Below are 20,440 nucleotides of genomic sequence, written 5' to 3'. Positions count from 1 at the left end.
AGCAGGAAGCAAGCCACCTCTTATCTGCATTGCAAAGAGTGGAAAGAGTGGAGATTCTGGATGGCAGATGCTAATGACTGTTTATCCTTGATGGAAGCAGCCTGTAGAAGGCAGGGCAGGGGGTACCCAGGGAATGAGGGACCTTCTAGGGGAAGGCTGCTAAGCCCTGGTTGTGACTTGGTAACCAGTGCAGGCTGGCCGCCCTGTAAAGGAGCATCTCTTCACCTTAATAGGTAGCAATGAGGAAAGTCACATGCAAGATCATGTGCATATCTCTCACCTTCCTAGAAAGCCCTCTGTGGTCAGGGCAAAAAGGAGGACCCCAGAGAAAGGGCCCTGGATATCCCAGGCTGGGTATTCTCCTTCGTGGCTTCCAGGGAGAGTGGTAAAGTGGGGCACACACAGCTTATTACCAATAATACAGTTCCTAAGTTTTCAACTGTTTTTACACTACTATATAAAAATTAGTAGATTCTAACTCCACTTCTCTCTTTGCAGTCCATTATACTTTCTTGAGTGGGAAAGAAGGTGGTGATATTATAGTTAGTGGTGGCAACCATGACTCATGCTGGGCACCCCCATGAGTGTGTGTGTGTGTGTGTGTGTGTGGTGACTATGAGACACATGTGAAGGTTGATTGTCATGTGGGTTACAGAGGATAAAAAGTGGTAAAACACTACTCTGAGAATTGGTTCTAATTTGAACTTTGTTCCTGAACTTCTCTCATTCTGTAGCGAAAGATTTAATTTCCTTTTTTTGTCCTAAGTCCATTTCTTATTTCTTTTCATCATGCCTAGATATAATTTATTTTGAATTCAAATGGCCTCCCATAGAAGGCAACATGAAACAGAAATGATCCAGGGGATCGTACCTTCAGCTTGGAGTCTGAACATCTTTATTTGAATCTGGGTTGTGTAACTTAACTACACCCCTCTAGATCTCAAATTTCTCCTTTTTAGTATGGGTAAAACAATGCCAACAATAAATAAATACTATAAGGATTGGATTCAACAAGAAAGGCCACTTGAAAAAGGTATTATTATATAAATGCTATGTGCTCCACATACTTGAATCTGTGAAGGTTTTAATTAGCTCCTCCATTGCCAACATCCAAGAAACAGCAAGATGGCAGTTTTGCAAAAATACCCAGTTTCCTGATTTCATTGCATCTTTGATCATTCTTTCAGCAATGGGTCCTTGTCCTTGTCCCAGTGAAATTGACTGCACCCTGAATTGAACAACAACAACAATGAAATGCTGTTTTATATTATTTTTAAGCAATGCAAGTATTAAGAAATGTAAATATGGTAGGCTCTTGCCTAGCACATGCACACATTTAAAATCCTCATTCTGATAGATGTGCAAACATTTTTTCTTATTTTCTTGTTTTTGAAAATATTTTTTACTATAACACACAGATGTGCAAAAAACAAATGTATGGTTCTTTGAATTATCTCAGATAAACATTTGTGGTTGAAAAGAGAACTTTGCCAACACTCCAGAGACGTCTCTCCTATGCCCCTTTCTACTCCAATCATTTTCCCTTCCTCCATCCTAAAGGTATCCATGGTCCTGATTTCCAACGCTATAGGTCAGTTTTTAAAAAACTTTTGAAAAATTGAAGTCTAACATATTTACAAAAGTACACAAATCATTAGTGTACGGCTTAATGAGTTCTCCCAAAGGGAATGTACGCATGTAGCACCATATAGGGCAAAAAAAAAAAAAAAAAAAAAAGAACATTACTAGCACCCTCCCAATCAGTATCCTTCCTTATTCTCAAAGGCAACAACTATTTTGAATTCTAACACCATAGATTAATTTTGCTTGTTTTTGAATTTATATAAATGGAATCAAATAGCATATATATTTTTATATTTGGTCTATTTCGATCAACAATATTTCTTTAGATTAATTCATATTATTGTGTGTCATTGTAGTTCATTTTCATTGCTGAATAATATTCCACTGTGTGCTTATCTCCCAATTCATTCATCCATTCTGCTCTTGATGGACATTTGGGTTATTTCTGGTTCTTGACTGTTACAAACAATGCTGCCATAGACATTCTCAAAGATGTCTCTTGATATATATGTACTCTGTTTTTTAAAAAAAATTTATTTTAATTAATTTATTTTTGGCTGTGTTGGGTCTAAGTTGCTGCGCATGGCTTTCCCTAGTTGCGGCAAGTGGGGGTTACTCTTCATTGCGGTGTGCGGGCTTCTCATTGCAGTGGCTTCTTTTGTTGTGGAGCATGGGCTCTAGGTGCATGGGCTTCAGTAGTTGTGGTGCATGGGCCCAGTAGTTGTGCCTTGCAGATTCTAGAGCGCAGGCTCAGTAGTCATGGCACACGGGCTTAGTTGCTCCGTGGCATGTGGGATCTTCCTGGACCCGGGAACAAACCCGTGTCCCCTGCATTGGCAGGTGGATTCTTAACCACTGTGCCACCAGGGAAGTCCATACATGTGTACTCCGTTTTGTTGTGTATATTCCTAGGAATGGAACTGCTGTTTGACAGAGTATGTGTATGTTTAACTTTTTTAATAATATCAAACTCTTTTTCAAAGTGATGCCACCATTCCACACACCTACCAGCAATAGATGAGAGTACTTGTTTTTTCCACATCCTTGCTGACACCTGGTGGATATATAATGGTATCTCACTGATGTTTTAAATTGTTTCCTCTTTTCATAGGTTTATTTATTCGCCATTTGGCTATTCCCTTTTATATCCCTCCCCTCTTTTTTCCTACTGGTTCACTTGTATTTTTCTTATTGATTTCTGAGAGTTCTTTACATTGGATATAAACCCTTTGTTATTATTTATTTATTTATTTTTACTGTCTCCATAGTTTTGCCTTTTCCAGAATGTCATATACTTGGAATCATACAGTATAAAGCCTTTTCAGATTGGCTTCTTTCACTTGGTAATATGCATTTAACGTTCAGCCATGTCTTTTCATGGCTTGATAGCTCATTTCTTTTGAGTAATGAATAGTATTCCATTGTATAGATATATCACAGTTTATTTATCCATTCATGTACTATAGGACATCTATGTTGCTTCCCAGTTTTGGCAATTATGAATAAAGCTGCTATAAACATCCATGTGTAACGTAGGTTCTTGTGTGAACATAAGTTTTCAACTCTTTTGGGTAAGTACCAGATTGCTGGATCATATGATAAGAGTGTGTTTAGTTTTGTAAGAAAACACCAAACTGTCTTCTAAAGTGGCTGTACCACATTGAATTCTCACCAGCAATGAATGGGAGTTCTTGTTGCTAGTATGCATTAATACAACCTATTTCATGTCCAGTAACCTTGCTAAATCCATTAAATAATTTTAAGATACCATTTATCAGAGTAGAAGAATGTCTTATTTCTGGTTTTCTCTTTTTAAGAAATGATTTCCAGACTCTTGGTTTACTGGGACTTTTCCCCCCATGAATGCATGTTGAATTTTAACAAATGCTCTTTCTGTGTCTATTTAAATAATAGTTTTCTTCTTTTTTTAAAGGATTTTTCTCCTTTATTCTTTTAATGTGATGAATTAAATTAGTTTTCAATATTTTAACCATCCTTACATTACTGAAATAAACCCAGCATTGTGGGAAGGTTTTTTGTAATGAATTCAATTAACTATTATTGGACTATTTAGATATTCTAATCATTCTGTTTCTTTTAAAGTTGTGTTTTTGGAAGAATTTTTCCATTTCATTAAAATTTTCAAATTCATTGGCAAAATTAAAAAAAAATAACATGCTCTTATGACCATTTTAATGTCTGCTGGTCTGTAGTGATATTCTCTTATTCATTCATGATACAATTTTTTTGGATCTCTTTCTCTCTCTCTCTCTGTCTGTCTCTCCCAGTAGTTTCAGCAGAGATTTATATTTTATTAAACTTTTCAAAAAAAAACTTCTGTTCTTTTAGATGTTGTCCATCGAATGTATATTTTCTATGTCACTAATTTCTGCTCTTAGCTTATTATTTTTTCCTTCTGTTAGAGTTTAATAATTAAGTTTTAGATTGCCTAATTATTCTTAGTGGGACTATTAGCCTGACATTTCTGAAACCAGAAGTTATTAAACATGCATAAATTTACTGCTAGGTGCCTCATTACTAAACCTTAATGGTTTTTGATATGTTACACTGTTTTTGTCATTTACTTCCACTTACTGGACAATTGCCATTATGATTTCCCTTGAACAGACAGATTGTTCAGAAGGACATTTTTTTGTTTTCCAAACATTAAAAAAATTAAGATTGATTTCTAAGATTTACTGTGGGCAGAGAATGTTTGTCATCTTTTTGAAATACGTGTCTTTTTTAGAACATGGTTAATTCTTATAAATGTTCCTTATGTACTTAAGATCTTGCATTTGCTCTATTTGTTGAGTGTAAAGAGCAAGGTTGATAATTTCATTAATTTCATTGTCGAAATATTTTATATCCTTACCAATTTTGCAAATTTTATGTGCTTCACAGTAGTTATTATTATAGATGTGTTAAAAATTTCCACATTAATGTTGATTTACCAGTTTCTCCTTGTATCAATTTCTCCAGTTTTTGCTTTACATATTTCAAGCTTTGTTAGTTGTGTACAATTGTACAATTGGTGTTTCTTCTTTGTGTTTTTTTCTTGTATATCATATAGTTTCCCTCTTTATCTCTAATATGTATATATCTTTCCTCAAACTCTATTTCATCATATGCATTGGAACTGTTAACAGCTTTCTTTTGGTTAGTATTTGCATAGTATATCTTTTGCATCTCTTTATTTTCTATCTTCCTGTGTTGTTTTTGTGTTGCATTTACATTTTCTAAGTAGTATAGAGTTGAATGTTGTTTTGAAAATCCAGTTTGATTTTCTTTATCTTTTCACAGGTGAGATATTTACTCTTATTTAGGTATGGAATGGCCAAAAAGTTCGTTCAGGTTTTCCGATAAGATGTCACGGAAAACCCGAACGAACTTTTTGGCCAATCGAATATTTGGATTAATTTCTACTCTTGGTTTGACTTTTTGGTTTACTATGTTTTATCTTTGAATTTTGTTCTTCTTCTCTCTTATCTAATGTTGGATTAAACTTTGCATTGTATATTCTTTTGTCCCTCTGCTGGCTTGGAAGCCATATAATGTATATATACATTATATATTATTTCAGTATTTTCCCTTAAAATTTCAACATATTCATTCAACTACAAATTTTCCTACAGCAATATAGAGTTATTCTGTACTTCTTTTTTCCTCCTGAATACATCAGGAACTTAGCACACATTAACTACTATTAAGACCCCTCTCCATTCTCTGATTGCTGTCTTGAATTGTTTTACCTTTAATAATTCCTATGAAATATTTAAGACATACAAAAGTTATAAAGTTAATATTTACAATAAGTATCCATGTACCCACAACACAGCTTAAGAAGTAAAACATTACCTACATGATCTGAGTCTGCAGTGTGCCCCTCCCTGCTCACTTCTTTCATTACCCAAACTTCACCTCCCAAAGTCACTGCTATCCTGGTTTTAGTATAACTTCCCTATTTTTCTTTATACTGTTATTGAAAAAATATGACTTCCTAAACGATGTATAATATATATGTTTAAAAATTTTATACATTTATCAAACTTCTCCAATATTATATAGTTTTTGTGCAACTTTAATTTTTTGCTCAATATTAGTTTGTGTGACCCATCCATATTGATATACGTAGTCATAGTTTATTCATTTTCATGGCTATAGTGTATTGTATTTAATTTTATGAATAAACCACAATTTATATAATCATTTTTCTAGATGGACAATTTGGTTGTTTCCAGTGCTTTTTTTTTCTTTTTTTGGTATTATAAACGTTTCTCCAAATGTTCTTGAACATGGCTCCTTGCACGCATGTGACTGATTTTGTTGGAACATGCAAATTCAGTAGTGAATTGTTGGGATATGGGGAATGCTATCTTCAACTTTAATATACTGCTAATTATTCTTCAAAGTGATTTTAACCAATTTTTTACTCCCTCTTGCAATATGAATGTTTCTACAGCTCCCTATCTTTGCCAACGTTTTGCTAATTTGATGAGTATGAAATGACATCTTCTAATGGTTTGAATTTGTTGTTTCCTAATTACTAGTGAGGTTGGACATCTTTTCATATGCTTATCAGGATTTAGATTTCCTTTTCTGAGAATTTCCCTTTCATGTTTTTTGTCTTTATTCCTATCGAACTGTTTTCTTTTTCTTATTAATTCACAGCAGCTCTTAAAAGTTCTGTATACTAATTCTTTGGTAGGACTTCAGAACCAAAGGCAAATGTGTAGGACCATTTGATGGTCAATTTTATGTGTCAACTTAACTGGGTCACATGGTACCCAGACATTAGGTCAAGCATTATTCTGAATGAGTCTGTGGGGGTGCTTCTGGGTGAGATTAATATTTGAATCAGTAAACTGAGTAAAGCAGATTGCCCTCCTTAATGTGGATGGGCCCCATCCAATCAATTGAAGACTTGAATAGAACAAAAAGGCTGAGTAAGAGGGAAATTCTCTTGCCTGACTGTTTGAGCTGGGTCATTGCTTTTTTTCTGGCCTTTGAATTCAGATAAAAACACTGGCTTTTCTTGGGTCTTGAGCCTACTAGATTTCAGACTGGGACTTGTACCATTATTACTCCTGGTTTTCAAGCCTTTGGACTTGGACTAGAACTACACATCATCTCTCCTGCATTTCTATCTTGCTGACTGCAGATTTTGGGCTTTATCAGTCTCCATAATCATGTAAACCAGTTTCTTATTTTACATACATAATATATATACACATACATAGGATAAAATATAGATAGGGTATTATATACATATTATATTTTTATATATTCCATTGGTTCTGTTTCTCTGGAGAAGCCTGACTAATACAGATTATGAACTTCAAAGAACAGATGGGATCCATCATCTTGTAATCGCCAGTCCAGGAACCAGGCCAGACTAGCCACTCCATGCAAGGACCTGTCAGAGCTGGAGATTACTTCCTAGATAGGAGACCCCTACTCTCCTCTGACACTCTGTGGTCTTGTGCACTTTCCTACCCATCAGGACACCATCTTCGGGAGGAGTGGGGGAAGAAGGAGTCAGGAAGACTGAGCTTTCATGAGAAAGAAGCCAAATCAGCTTACCCTGGAGACATTTAAACCAGAAGAAAATATAATATTGTAAATTCACAAGTTTAAACTTTCCCTTCCCTCTCTTAACCAGCAGAGTAGAAGCTCAGGAGAAAGATGAGATTAATAATACAACATAAAGAGCTATGGAATTTTTTGCACATTTGAGCATAAGGAATAAATTACAATCTTTTTACAGTTACATTAAAATAATGTCTTAAATAACAAATGTTTTAATCACTATTGCATTAGATTATTGTACTTCAACATTCTAAACAATCTCCCCTTTGCTCAAATGAAGTTTACATCTGTTCTTATGATATATAACACCATTTAACAACATGCATAGCTAAATATTAAATTGTCTTAATTTATTTAGTAAGGAATACCTGAATTAGGAATTCACACTCCACAAAGGGAAGAAAAAAGGCAAATTTTAACAAGGAGATGTTCATATGAATTATTAAAACTGCACAATATGACCTTACCGTTCTGAATACCCGCTGTCCCGGGCAAACCTCTGAAATGCACCCATGGGATCTGAGCCTGTGCTTAAGATAAATACCAGGGGAGTTTTGTATGACATGTCTTGATACAGAGAGGGCAGGTCCACGGGTGGTGTCTCTACAAAGGATTTCCCAAGATTTTCTATTACAAAGTCTGTAAGAGCAAAAACCACCTGAAAATTGAAAGGAAAAACATTACAAAAATACTGGATGAGGTTCCAATTCAACAATGTATCAGAAGTTCTAGCCAGAGCCATTAGGCAGGATAAAGAAATAAGGCATCCAAATCAGAAAGGAAGAAGTAAAAATGTCACTATTTGCAGATGATAAGATCTTATACAGTTGGCCTTCGAACAAAATGAGTTTGAACTGCACAGGTCCACTTATACGGTGGATTTTTTCCAATAAAAATGTACTATAGTACTACACAATCCATGGTTGGTTGAATCCTCAGATGAGCAACCACAGATACAGAGGGCTGACTGTAAAGTTATATGTAGATTTTCTACTGTGAAGAGGGCCAGTGCCCCTAACCTCTGCATTGTTCAAGGGTCATCTGTGTATAGAAAATCCTAAAGACTTCACCAAAAAACTGTTAGACCTAATAAATGAATTAAGTAAAGTTGCAGGATACAAAATCAACATACAAAATCAGTTGTGTTTATACACACTACAGTGAAATATCTGAAAGAGAAATAAAGAAAACTATCTTAAGTCAGAAAGAAAAATACAAATACCGTATATTAATGCGTATATGTGGAATCTAGAAAAATGGTATAGATGATCTTATTTGCAAAACAGAAATAGAGACACAGATGTAGAGAACAAACGTATGGACATCAAGGGGGGAAAGGGGGCAGGTGGGATGAATTGGGAGATTGGGATTGACATATATACACTATTGAAACTATGTATAAAATATATAACTAATGAGAACCTACTGTATAGCTCAGGGAACTCTATTCAGTGCTCTGTGGTGACCTAAATGGGAAGGAAATCCAAAAAGAGGGAATATATGTATACGTATAACTGATTCACTTTGCTGTACAGTAGAAACTAACACAACATTGTAAAGCAACTATACTCCAATAAAAATTAATTATAAAAAATAAAATAAAAAATAAATTAAAAAAAGAAAACTATCCACTTCCAATAGCATCAAAAACAATAAAATACTTAGGAATAAATTTAACCAAGGAAGTGAAAGATTTGTACACTGACAAGACATTGATAAAAGGAATTGAAGAAGACATAAACAAATGGAAAGATATCCTGTGTTTGTGGATTGTAAGAATTAATATTGTTAAAATGTCCATACTACCCAAAGCCATCTATAGATTCAATGCAATCCCTATCAAAATTCCATTGGCATTTTTCACAGAAATAGAAAAAAATTCCTAAATTTATATGGAACCAGAAATGACCTGAACTTGCCAAAGCAATCCTGAGAAAGAAGATCAAAGCTGGAGGCAGGACACTTCCTGAATTCAAATTATATTCCAAAGGTGTAGTAATCAAAACAGTATGGTACCAACAAGAAAACAGACACATAGATGAATGGAACACAACTGAGAGCCCAGAAATAAACCCACACATATATGGTCTACTACTAATATTTGACAAGGAAGCCAAGAATAATCAATGGGGAAAGAATCATCTCCTCAATAAATGGTGTTGGACAAACTGGACATTCACATGCCGAAGAATGAAATTGGACCGCTATCTTACACCACTCATAAAAATCAACTCAAAATGAATTAAATATTTAAATATAAAACCCCAAACCATAAAACTTCTAGAAGAAAACAGAGGGGAAAAGTTCCTTGACATAGCTTTAGCAACGAGATTTTGGATATGACACCAAAAGCACAAGCAACGAAAACAAAAATAAACAAGTGGGACTATACCAAACTAAAAAGCTCCTGCACAGCAAAAGAAGTAACCAACAAAATAAGAAGGCAACCTATGGAATTGGAGAAGGTATCTTAAAACCATACATCTGATAAGGTGTTAAAATCCAAAATATGTAAGAAACTCATGCAACTCAATAGCAAAAACAAACAATCTGGTTAAAAAATGGGCAAAGGACCTAAATAGGCATTTTTCCAAAGGAGATATACAAATGGCCAACAGGTACATAAAAAGGTGCTCAACATCACTAATTATCAGGGAAATGCAAATCAAAACCACAATGAGATATCACCTCACACCTGTTAGAATGGCTGTTAACAAAAAGACAAGAGATAAGTAGTGTTGGTGGAAAAAAAGGAACCCTTTTGCACTGTTGGCAGGAATGTAAATTGGTGTAGCCACTATGGAAAACAGAATGGAGGTTCCTTAACAAATTAAAAATATAGCTACCAGATAATCCAGTAATCCTACTTCTGAGTATTTATTTGAATGAAATGAAGTCACTACCTTGAAGAGATATCTGCACCCCCATATTCATTGCAGACTTATTCACTATAGCCAAGACATGAAAAAAATCTAAATATGCATCCACAGATTAATGGGTAAAGACATTTGGTAAATATATACAATGGAATATCTTGCCATTTGTGATAGCATAGATGGACCTCGAGGACATTATGTTAAGTGAAATAAATTAGACAGAGAAAGATAAACACTGTATGGTATCACTTACATGTGGAATCTAACAGAGCTGAACTCATAGAAACAGAGAGTAGAATGCTGGTTGCCAGGGTATTGGGAGGGGGAAGAAATGGGGAGATGTCTCAAAGGGTACAAACTTCCAGTTATAAGATGAATAAGTAGTAGGGCTCGAATGTATAGCATGGTGACTCTAGTTAACAATATTATATATTTAAAAGTTAAGAGATTAGATCTGAAATGTTCTCACCACACATACACACACACACACACACACAGTAATTATGTGAGGTGATGGATGTGTTAATTAACCATATTGTGGTAATCATTTTGCAATATATGTATGTATCAAATCATCATGTTGTACACCTCTTAAACAATGTTACTTGTTAGTTATATATCAGTAAATCTGGAAAACAATAATATAGCTCAGGCAATGTAAATTAAAAAACATGTCTCTTTAGGTAACAATTCTATCATTCTAATATATTTTTATAAAAAGAAAATTATAAAGTAACATTTCCTCCCTCCAAAAATAAATTTAATAAAATAATGTAACACTCTTGAGAGACACTCAACATAACAGGAAGAGAGGGGAAATTCCTCAACCTGTTAAGAGGTATCAATGAAAACCCCACAGCTAACTTCATGCTTAATGGTGAAAACTGAATGCTTTTCTTCCAAAGATAGGTACAAGGCAAGTACATCCACTGCCATTACTTCTCTTCAACATTGTCCTGGATGTTCCAACTAGGGCAATTAGTTAAGAAAATAAAATAAAAGATATCTAGATTGGGAAGGAAGAAGTAAAACCATCTCTATTTGCAGATGACAAGATTTTGTATATAGAAAATTCTATGAAACACAGTAAAAGTCTGTTAGAATAAACAAGTTCAGCAGGTTTGCAGTATACAAAAATATACAGCAATCAACTGTATTTCTCTACAGTAACAGTGAGAAAACCAACAATGAAATTAAGAATGCAATTCCACTTACAATAGCAACAGAAAGAACAAAATACTTAAAAGTAAATTTAACAAGAGAAATGCAAAACTTAGTCTCTGAGAACTACAAAACGTTGTTGGAATTAATTAAAGAAGATCCAAATAAATGGAAAAACACCCTATGTACATGGATTGGAAGACTTAATGTTGTTAAGATGCCAATACTCCCTAAATTGATCTACAGAGTCCAATCAAAATTCTGGCTGGTTTCTTTTCAGAAATTTCCAAGCTGATCCTAAATTCATATGGAAACTCAAGGGACCCAGAATAGCCAAAATAATCTTGAAAAAGAAGAGCAAAGTTGGAAGACTCACACTTCCCAATTTTAAAACTTGCCACAAAGCTACAATAATCAACACAGTGCAGTAGTGGCATAAGGGTAGACATATAGATCAATCGACTAGAACTGATATATTAGAAATAAACTCTCACAATTACAGCCAATTGATATTTGGCAAGGGTGTCAAGATCATTCAATGGAGAAAGAAGAGTCTTTTCAACAAATGATGCTGGAACAACTGGATATTCACATGCAAAAGAATCAAGTTGGCTCCTTACCTAACACTATATAAAAATTAAATCAAAATGGATCAAAGATCTTGATGTAAGAGATAAAGTTTTATAACTCTTAAAAGAAAACATAGGAGTAAATCTTCATGACATTGAATTAGTTAATGGCTTTTTAGATGTGGCATCAAAAGCACGAGCGACAAAAGAAAAACAAATTGGAAATCATCAAAATAAAAATTAAAAAAATTTTGTGTTTCAAAGGACACCATAAAGAAAATGAAAAGACAACCACAGAGTGGGAGAACATTTTTTTCTTTCAAATCATGTATCTGTTAAGGAAATTTTATTTAGAATATATAAAGAACTCTTTCAACTCCATAAGAAAAGGACAAATAGTTTTAAAAAATGGCAAAGGATCTGAATAGACAGTTCTACAAATAGCCAATAAACATAAGAAAATATGCTCACTATCATTAGACAAGGACACCACAAGAAAATTACAGACCAATATCCTTGATGAACAAAGATGCCAAATCCTCAACAAGTTCAAAAATACATTAAAAGGATCATACACATAATCAAGTGGGACTTATTCCAGGGATGCAAGGATGGTTCAACATTCGCAAATCAGTCACTGTGATACACCACATTAACAAAATGAAGGATAAAAAACATATAAGCACCTCAATAGATGCAGAAAAAGGCACTTCCCTGGTGGTCTGGTGGTTGAGAGTCCGTCTTCCAATGCAGGGGATGCGAGTTCTATCCCTGGTTGGGGAACTAAGATTCCACATGCTGTGGGGCAACTAAGCCCATGCGCTGCAACTACTGAGCACACGTGCCACAACTACTGATCCTGCAAGCCACATCTAGAGAACCCATGTGCCGCAATTACAGAGCCCACGTGCTCTGGAGCCCATGCACCACAACTAGAGAGAAGCCCATGTGCCACAATGAAGAACCCGTGCGCTGTGACAAAAAATCCTGTGTGCCGCAACTAAGACCTGATGCAGCCATAAATAAGTAAATATTAAATATTAAAAAATAGATGCAGAAAAAGCATTTGACAAAATTCAATACACATTTATGATAAAAACTTCCAACAAAGTGGGAACATACCTCAACATAATAAAGACCATATATGACAAGCCCACAGCTAACATCATACTCAACAGTGAAAAGGTAAAAGCCTTTCCTTTAAGAACAGGAACAAGGCAATGATGCTTACTCTTACTACTTTTATTCAACATAGTATTGGAAGTCCTGGCCAGAGCAATTAAGTAAGAAAAAAAAAAAAAAAGACATCCAAATTGGAAAGGAAGAAATAAAACCGTCACTGTCTGCAGATGACATACTGTCATATATGGAAAACACTAAAGACTCTATCAAGAAACTGTTACAACTAATAAATGAATTCAGTAATATTGCAGGATACAAAATCAAGACACAAAAATCTGTTGTGTTTTTACACACTAATAACAAACTATATGAAAGAGAAAAAAAGAAAGCAATCACATTTACAATTACATCAAAAAGAATAAAATACCTAGGAATGCATTTAACCAAGAGATGAAATACCTGTATATTGAAAACTACAGACATTAATGACAAAAATTGAAGAAGACACAAATAAGTGGAAAGATAGTCTGTGTTCATGGTTGGGAGAATCAATATTGTTAAAATGTCCACAATACCCAAGGCAATTTGTAGATTCAGTGCAATCTCTATCAAAATTCCAATGGCATTTTTCACAGAACTAGAATAAATAATCCTAAAGTTTGTATGGAACTGCAAAAAACCCTCTAATAGCCAAAATAATCTTGAGAAAGAAGAACAGAGCTGGAGGTATCACACTCCCTGATTTCAAACTATGTTACAAAGCTCTAGTAATTAAAGCAGTATGATATTGGCATAAAAACAGACACAGATCAATGGAACAGAACAAAGAGCCCAGAAATAAACCCAGGCATATATGGTCAGTTAAATTACATCAAAGGGGTCAAGAATATAAAATGGGGAAAGGATGGTTTCTTCAATAATGGTGTTGGGAAAACTAGACAGTTGCATGCAAAAGAATGAAACTCAGCCACTATGTTACACTATACAGAAATATTTACTCAAAATGGATTAAAGACTCAAACATAAGACTTGAAGCCATAAAATTCCTAGAAGAAAACATATGCAGTAAGCTCCTTGCCACAAGTCTTGGTAATGATTTTTTGAATCTGACACCAAAAGCAAAACCCACAAAAGTCAAAATAAATAAGTGGGGCTACATCATACTAAAAAGCTTATGCACTGCAAAAGAAACTATCAACAAAATGAAAATGCAACATACTGAATAGTAGAAAATATTTGCAAATCTTAGATAAGGGGCTAATATACAAAATATACAAATAACTCATGCAACTCAATAGCAAAAAGCCCCCAAACAATCCAATTAAAAAATAGGCAGAAGATTTGAATAGGTATTTTTCCAAAAAAGACATACAGATGGCCAACAGGTATATGAAAAAGGTGCTCAGCATCATTAATCATCAGGGAAATGCAAATCAAAACCACAATGAGATATCATTTCATACCTGCTAAAATGACTATTATCAAAAAGACAAGAAATAAGTGTTGGTGAGGATGTTGAGAAAAGGGAACCCTTGGGCACTGTTGGTGGGAATGTAAATTGGTGCAGCCACTATGGAAAACAGTGTCTATGTCTGCAAAAAATTAAAAATAGCACTACTGTATGATCCAGCACTCACAATTCTGGGTCTTTATCCTAAGAAAATGGAAACACTAACTTGAAAAGATATATGCACCCCATGTTAACTACAGCACTATTTACAATAGCTAGGTCATGGAAACAACCTGTGTCCATCAATGGATAAATGAATAAAGAAAATGTGGTATATATATGTACACACAAAATAGAATATTATTCAGGCATGAAAAAGAATGAAATCTTGCCATTTGCAACAACATGAATGGCCCTTGAGGGCATTATACTAAGTGAAATAACTCAGACAGAGAAAAATAAATATATTACCTCTCTTATATGTGTAGTCTTAAGAACAGCAACAACAACAACAAACTCCTAGATACAGAGAACAGATTGGTGGTTGCCAGAGAGGGTAAAATGGGTGCAGAGGATGAAAAGGTTAAAAAAAAAAAAGTATGTGTGTGTGTGTGAGAGAGAGAGAGAGAAAGAGAGAGAACGAACTTCATTTCCTAAGATCGGAATTCTTAACCTAGAATTACAAAATCATATGTGGGAGAGCATTCATGCATTTTCTAAGAAGGCCTGCAACTTTCATCATATTCTTCAAAGGGTCCAAGTGACAAAAAAGAATCCCTGCCCTCAGGCTGACCTGCAGCCTGTGACTGGGAAGGGTGGGCAAGTATCCCCTGTGAAGCCCCTTTGCTTCTCCTATCAAAGCCTAGGTGGTGCCCAAGGGGAGTGACTCCGCCCACTTCCGGTTCAGGGCTCGATTCCATTTCCTATTCTATTTATTTCATAGTTGCTCCCATGAGCAGCAGCTCTGACCACAGCCTGAAGGCCTGTCTCTGAGCTCTTCTGGGCCCTTCTCCTCTGGGACCCTCTTCTCCCAGTAGGCCCTCCCTCCAGTCCCTGCTAGGCTTCCCCAGCCAGGGCACTACTCCACGTCTAGCTGCTGCTCACCCCTTACCTCCCCACCAAATTGGATGTTGGTATGACACAGGAAATGATTTATATGAGAAGTTGAGAATATCACCCCTTCAAAGACGTCCTCCTTGGTTCCCACCCTAAACTGGCTTTCACTCTATTACTTTTACTGAAACTTCCCATTCATGTCCTTCCAAGAACTTTTTGCAAATGGAAAATATTTTATTCTTTTTTTTCCCCCTCTCTCCCACTAGAATGTAAGCCCATGGGAGTATGGACTTTGAATTTTTTCTTTTTCACAATTGTAGCCTCAGTGCCTAGAATACAATAATTACTCACCAAGGTATTTGTTAAATGTTCTATGAACAGAAGCTGAGGGAAAGTTACCAGTCTTCAAATATTGGAAGATGACTCTCAGGTCTTTCCCGAGCTGGTCTTCTCTGGACCAGAGAAATGGGAATGCTGGCTGGGAGACAAGGCCTCACAGCAGGTGGGATCTTGCATGGACATAGCCAACCAGCAACTCTTCTCTAGGAAATCTTCCAGTAGTCATATTTCTACTGTATGATGCAATTTCCCTATCCATAGCTGACTGGACCAGGGGTAAAACTAAGTCAAGCTGGACCAATCAGAATCTCTCTCTTAAGAATTTGAAACTAGAGGAACAGTTTATAGTTGAGAGCTGAGTGCTGATAATTGTAATACTACAGAGCTATGTTCATTGAATTGCCCAGGTTATTACTCTTCCTGAAGCGTGATTAATTGGCTTCTCCTTGAATTTAATGAGTTACCCCCCAGTATCTTTTAATTTTAATAAATCCTTTTTTTATTAAACTTATTAAGTTTACTCTCTATGGTTGTAACCTAAAGAACCTTAGCTCATACATAGAGATACAGAACCTGAAACAACAACAATTTCCTATTGTCTAGAATTTTCTAGCCCATGTCTTAATCTTTAAAACTCCTTCTTCTTTGGGGCACCTGCCACTTAGTCATCCTTCATTCTTGTCAGCATCCAACCTGGTAGCCACTGTCCCATATTCACTGCAGACTTTCCATCTGCTCATAGCTTTCCTCTCCATTCATGTCTGTGCCAGTGATTTATCAACTGTGTCTCACCATCTGGGGTGACACAACCCAGGTTCAGGGTCCATAAGGCCATTCCACATCCTAACCTCACAGTTCCTTGACCTATAACTCTAATGCACATCATCTCATCACTTCCTCAGTCACCTACACCCATGGCCACCCTCAGGACATTGTCATCACTTAGAACTGCTCATCAGAAATTTTAAGTTCAACTTTGATCACAACCACTCCCGTCCTTCTAGCTGTGCTACTCCTCTAGTCCAACTACATTTGCTTCCAAAGAAACTTTCAAGGTTTTTCCTCTTCTCCCAGTCTATAAGCTCTTTCTTAGATCTCTCCCCATTTATAGAACTACTTTTACCAACAGTCTCAATGGCTTTTTATCCTCTATTCATCTATTGTAATTATTGGTAGCCCACGTCGACCCCATAGCCTTTCAGTGTTCCTACAGAGATGGCAGAAAATCCTACAGCATAGCCTCAATATTTCCCAACTATGCTTTGGCTTTCTCCAGTGAGTTTTCTTTCTCTCATTTCTCATAGGAACATCCTCCATTCATTCATTCTGTTGATAACTTGCTGTACTGAAACTCTATACTTCTTTGGTTTCCACGTCACTTCTTTCTCCTGGTGTTCTTCTTGCCCCTCTGCCTCTTCCTTCTCATGGGTTCTTCATCCTTTCTCTCTGTCCTTTCAAAGTTGGTGCTTCTCAAGGTTTCATCATTTGCCCACTTGTCCTCTTATTCTATTATTCCTCTACCATTTTAACAACTCCTGTGGTTTTACTTTCCAACTCAATGCTGATGATTCCCCAATCTCTATTTCTAAGCCATATTTCTCCCTAGAGTTTTATAACCAGATATTAATCGGTCTCCAGACTACTATACACTCTGATACTGGTGGACACTGCAGACTCAGTGACATCTTTCTCTGACATGTTTTTCCTTTCACATTTGCTTAGTTGTTGATACAACTATCCCCTTTGGCACCCATGCAGAAACTAGAAGCAACACAGTTGCCCCATCTCCACATCCCCCTCCATCTCTTTAATCTACTACCTCTATCCTAATTCCAGCTGCCATAATTTTTTTAAAAATTTCTATTGGAGCATAGTTGATTTACAATGTTTTGTTAGTTTCAGGTGTACAGCAAAGTGATATATATATATATATATATATACATACATATACCTATCTCTATATATATCCATTCTTTTTCAGATTCTTTTCCAATATAGGTTATTACAGAATATTGAATAGAGTTCCCTGTGCTATACAGCAGGTCCTTGCTAGTTATATATTTTATATATAGTAGTGTGTATATATTAATCCCAATCTCCTAATTTATCACTTACCCCCACGTTTCCTCTTTGGTAACCATAAGTTTGATTTCAAGATCTGTGAGTTTTTCTGTTTTGTAAATAAGTTCATTTGTATCATTTTTTAAATTAGATTCCACATATAAGCAATATCATATGATATTTGTCTTGGTCTGACCTCACTTAGTATGATAGTCTCTAGGTCTATCCATCTTGCTGCAAATGGCATTATTTTGTTCTTTTTTAATGCAGACTGCTGTAATTTCTTATATAAACTACATCAACCATCTTCAAACTGGTCTTGGTAACTATGGTGTTTTTCTCTTCAAATGCCTTCTTCCCATTGCTGCCAAGATCTGAAAGGCCCATCAATCCCCTGCTAACGATGTCCAGCAGATCCCTGCCCTCCGTAGCAGAGATCACAAGTTCCCCATAACACACACCAGGGAAGGACCACCAGGTTCCTGGCTGGCTCTCCAACCTTTTCTTTCATCATTTTTTGTATAAAACATTGTGTTCTGTTAATAACACAAAGTCTGTATTTCTTATTAATAACACAGAGTCACAAACCACCTCCCAAACTTGGCCATTGCTACTCTCTAAACAAATCTAATTCAGTCCATGAATCATAACTGGCTGGTGAGCTTTAGTAGAAGTAATTAACACAGTTAATTACAGTAAATAACACAGTTCTTCAATGAAAAAATCTCCTACCTTTTCTTCTTTACAGCATTTAATAAGAATTAGCTTATGGAAAGAACTTAATTCTGGACGCCAAAAATTATGGCTTGTGGGCACCCTTTCTGTTGTCATGAGTTGATCATCCTCCTTTATTTTAGAATAGGCTTCCTGTTCAGGTGGGTTAAGATAAGTCTCAAAAGATCCTGGAAACACAATTTAAAAATATGCTTTAATTAAAGTTGCTTTGATTTTGATATTAAATAAATGTATTTGGTAATTAAAAACTCTCTACATTTACCATTAGCTTTTTACATTACCACAAATGTAAATATATTTAATCTCCCCCTACCCAATCTAATTCAAAAATAGTGAATTTAAAATTGGATCAGAAAACGAATTCAAACCACTTAACAAAAGGCAAAGCTAAAACAAATGACAGAGAAGGTAAAAATAAAAGGATGCATAGAGATATATCAATTAAATGTGAGCAAAAACAAACACCTGACATGATAAGAGTAACACTGGATATATTAGAATTCAAGGCAAATATAATTAAATGGGATGAAATAGTTCAAGTTATATTAATTAAAATACAAACCCAATAATAAAAACACAATAAAATAAACCTATATGTGTCAGACAATAGCATAAAAATACATCAAACCACCACTGCTGAAGGCAGAAGAAAAAGCAGAAAAACATATTAGTGATAGGAAATAACACAACTGTCAGTCTGTGACAGATAAAGCAAATTAAAAATTCTGGTATAAATAATTTTTACTATATAAATAATATATGAATAAATTGACATCAGTACAACTTTATGCCCTAATAAACTGAACACATTGCCCTCAACCCCCCTGGAATATTTATAAGAAATGGGCTTGCATCTCACATGAGGCTTAGGATCCTAGTTAGCCCTTACTCTGGTTATAACATGTAGTAAGAATTAGCATTGAAATTCCTGCAGATAGAGAGGGCAGACAGCAGAAGCAAGAAGAACTACAGTTCTGCAGCCTGTGGAACAAAAACCACATTCACAGAAAGACAGACAAAATGAAAAGGCAGAGGACTGTGTACCAGCTGAAGGAACAAGATAAAACCCCAGAAAAACAACTAAATGAAGTAGAGATAGGCAACCTTTAAGAAAAAGAATTCAGAATAATGATAGTGAAGATGATCCAGGACCTCAGAAAAAGAATGGAGGCAAAGATTGAGAAGATGCAAGAAATGTTTAACAAAGACCTTGAAGAATTAAAGAACAAACACCTAGAAGAATTAAAGAACAAACAAACAGAGATGAACAATACAATAACTGAAATGAAAAATACACTAGAAGGAATCAATAGCAGAATAACTGAGGCAGAAGAACAGATAAGTGACCTGGAAGACAGAAAGGTGGAATTGACTGCTGCGGAACCAAATAAAGAAAAAAGAATGAAAAGAAATGAAGACAGCCTAAGAGACCACTGGGATAACATTAAACATATGAACATTTGCATTATAAGGATCCCAGAAGGAGAAGAGAGAGAAAAAGGACCCAAGAAAATATTTGAAGAGATTATAGTCAAAAACTTTCCTAACATGGGAAAGGAAATAGCCACCCAAGTCCAGGAAGCGCAGAGAGTCCCAGGCAGGATAAACCCAAGGAGAAACATGCTGAGACACATAGTAATCAAACTGATAAAAATTAAAGACAAAGAAAAATTATTGAAAGCCACAAGGAAAAAATGACAAATAACATACAAGGGAACTCCCATAAGGTTAACAGCTGATTTCTCAGCAGAAACTCTACAAGCCAGAAGGGAGTGGCATGATATATTTAAAGTGATGAAAGGGAAGAACCTACAACCAAGATTACTCTACCCAGCAAGGATCTCATTCACATTCACCGGAGAAATCAAAAGCTTTACAGACAAGCAGCAGTTAAGAGA

At 35.5% G+C, this 20,440-nt stretch overlaps 1 protein-coding gene across 1 annotated transcript in view; it reads right to left on the bottom strand.

Moving 5' to 3' along the window:
* Positions 1-20,440, bottom strand: part of DNAH6 (dynein axonemal heavy chain 6) — a 290,936-nt gene that overhangs the window by 38,028 nt on the left and 232,468 nt on the right. Inside the window, exons 63-65 of the mRNA XM_061168664.1 lie at positions 18,540-18,709; positions 7,641-7,831; positions 1,068-1,228 (exon numbers count right to left, since the gene is read on the bottom strand). Coding sequence (XP_061024647.1) covers positions 1,068-1,228; positions 7,641-7,831; positions 18,540-18,709 — 522 coding nt within the window. The remainder of the gene's footprint in view (positions 1-1,067; positions 1,229-7,640; positions 7,832-18,539; positions 18,710-20,440) is intronic.

This window comes from Eubalaena glacialis, chromosome 14, assembly GCF_028564815.1.
Source record: "Eubalaena glacialis isolate mEubGla1 chromosome 14, mEubGla1.1.hap2.+ XY, whole genome shotgun sequence".
Taxonomy (NCBI): Eukaryota; Metazoa; Chordata; class Mammalia; order Artiodactyla; family Balaenidae; genus Eubalaena; species Eubalaena glacialis.
Note: the sequence above shows the minus strand (reverse complement) of the source record. Positions and strands in the feature narration are given on the sequence as shown.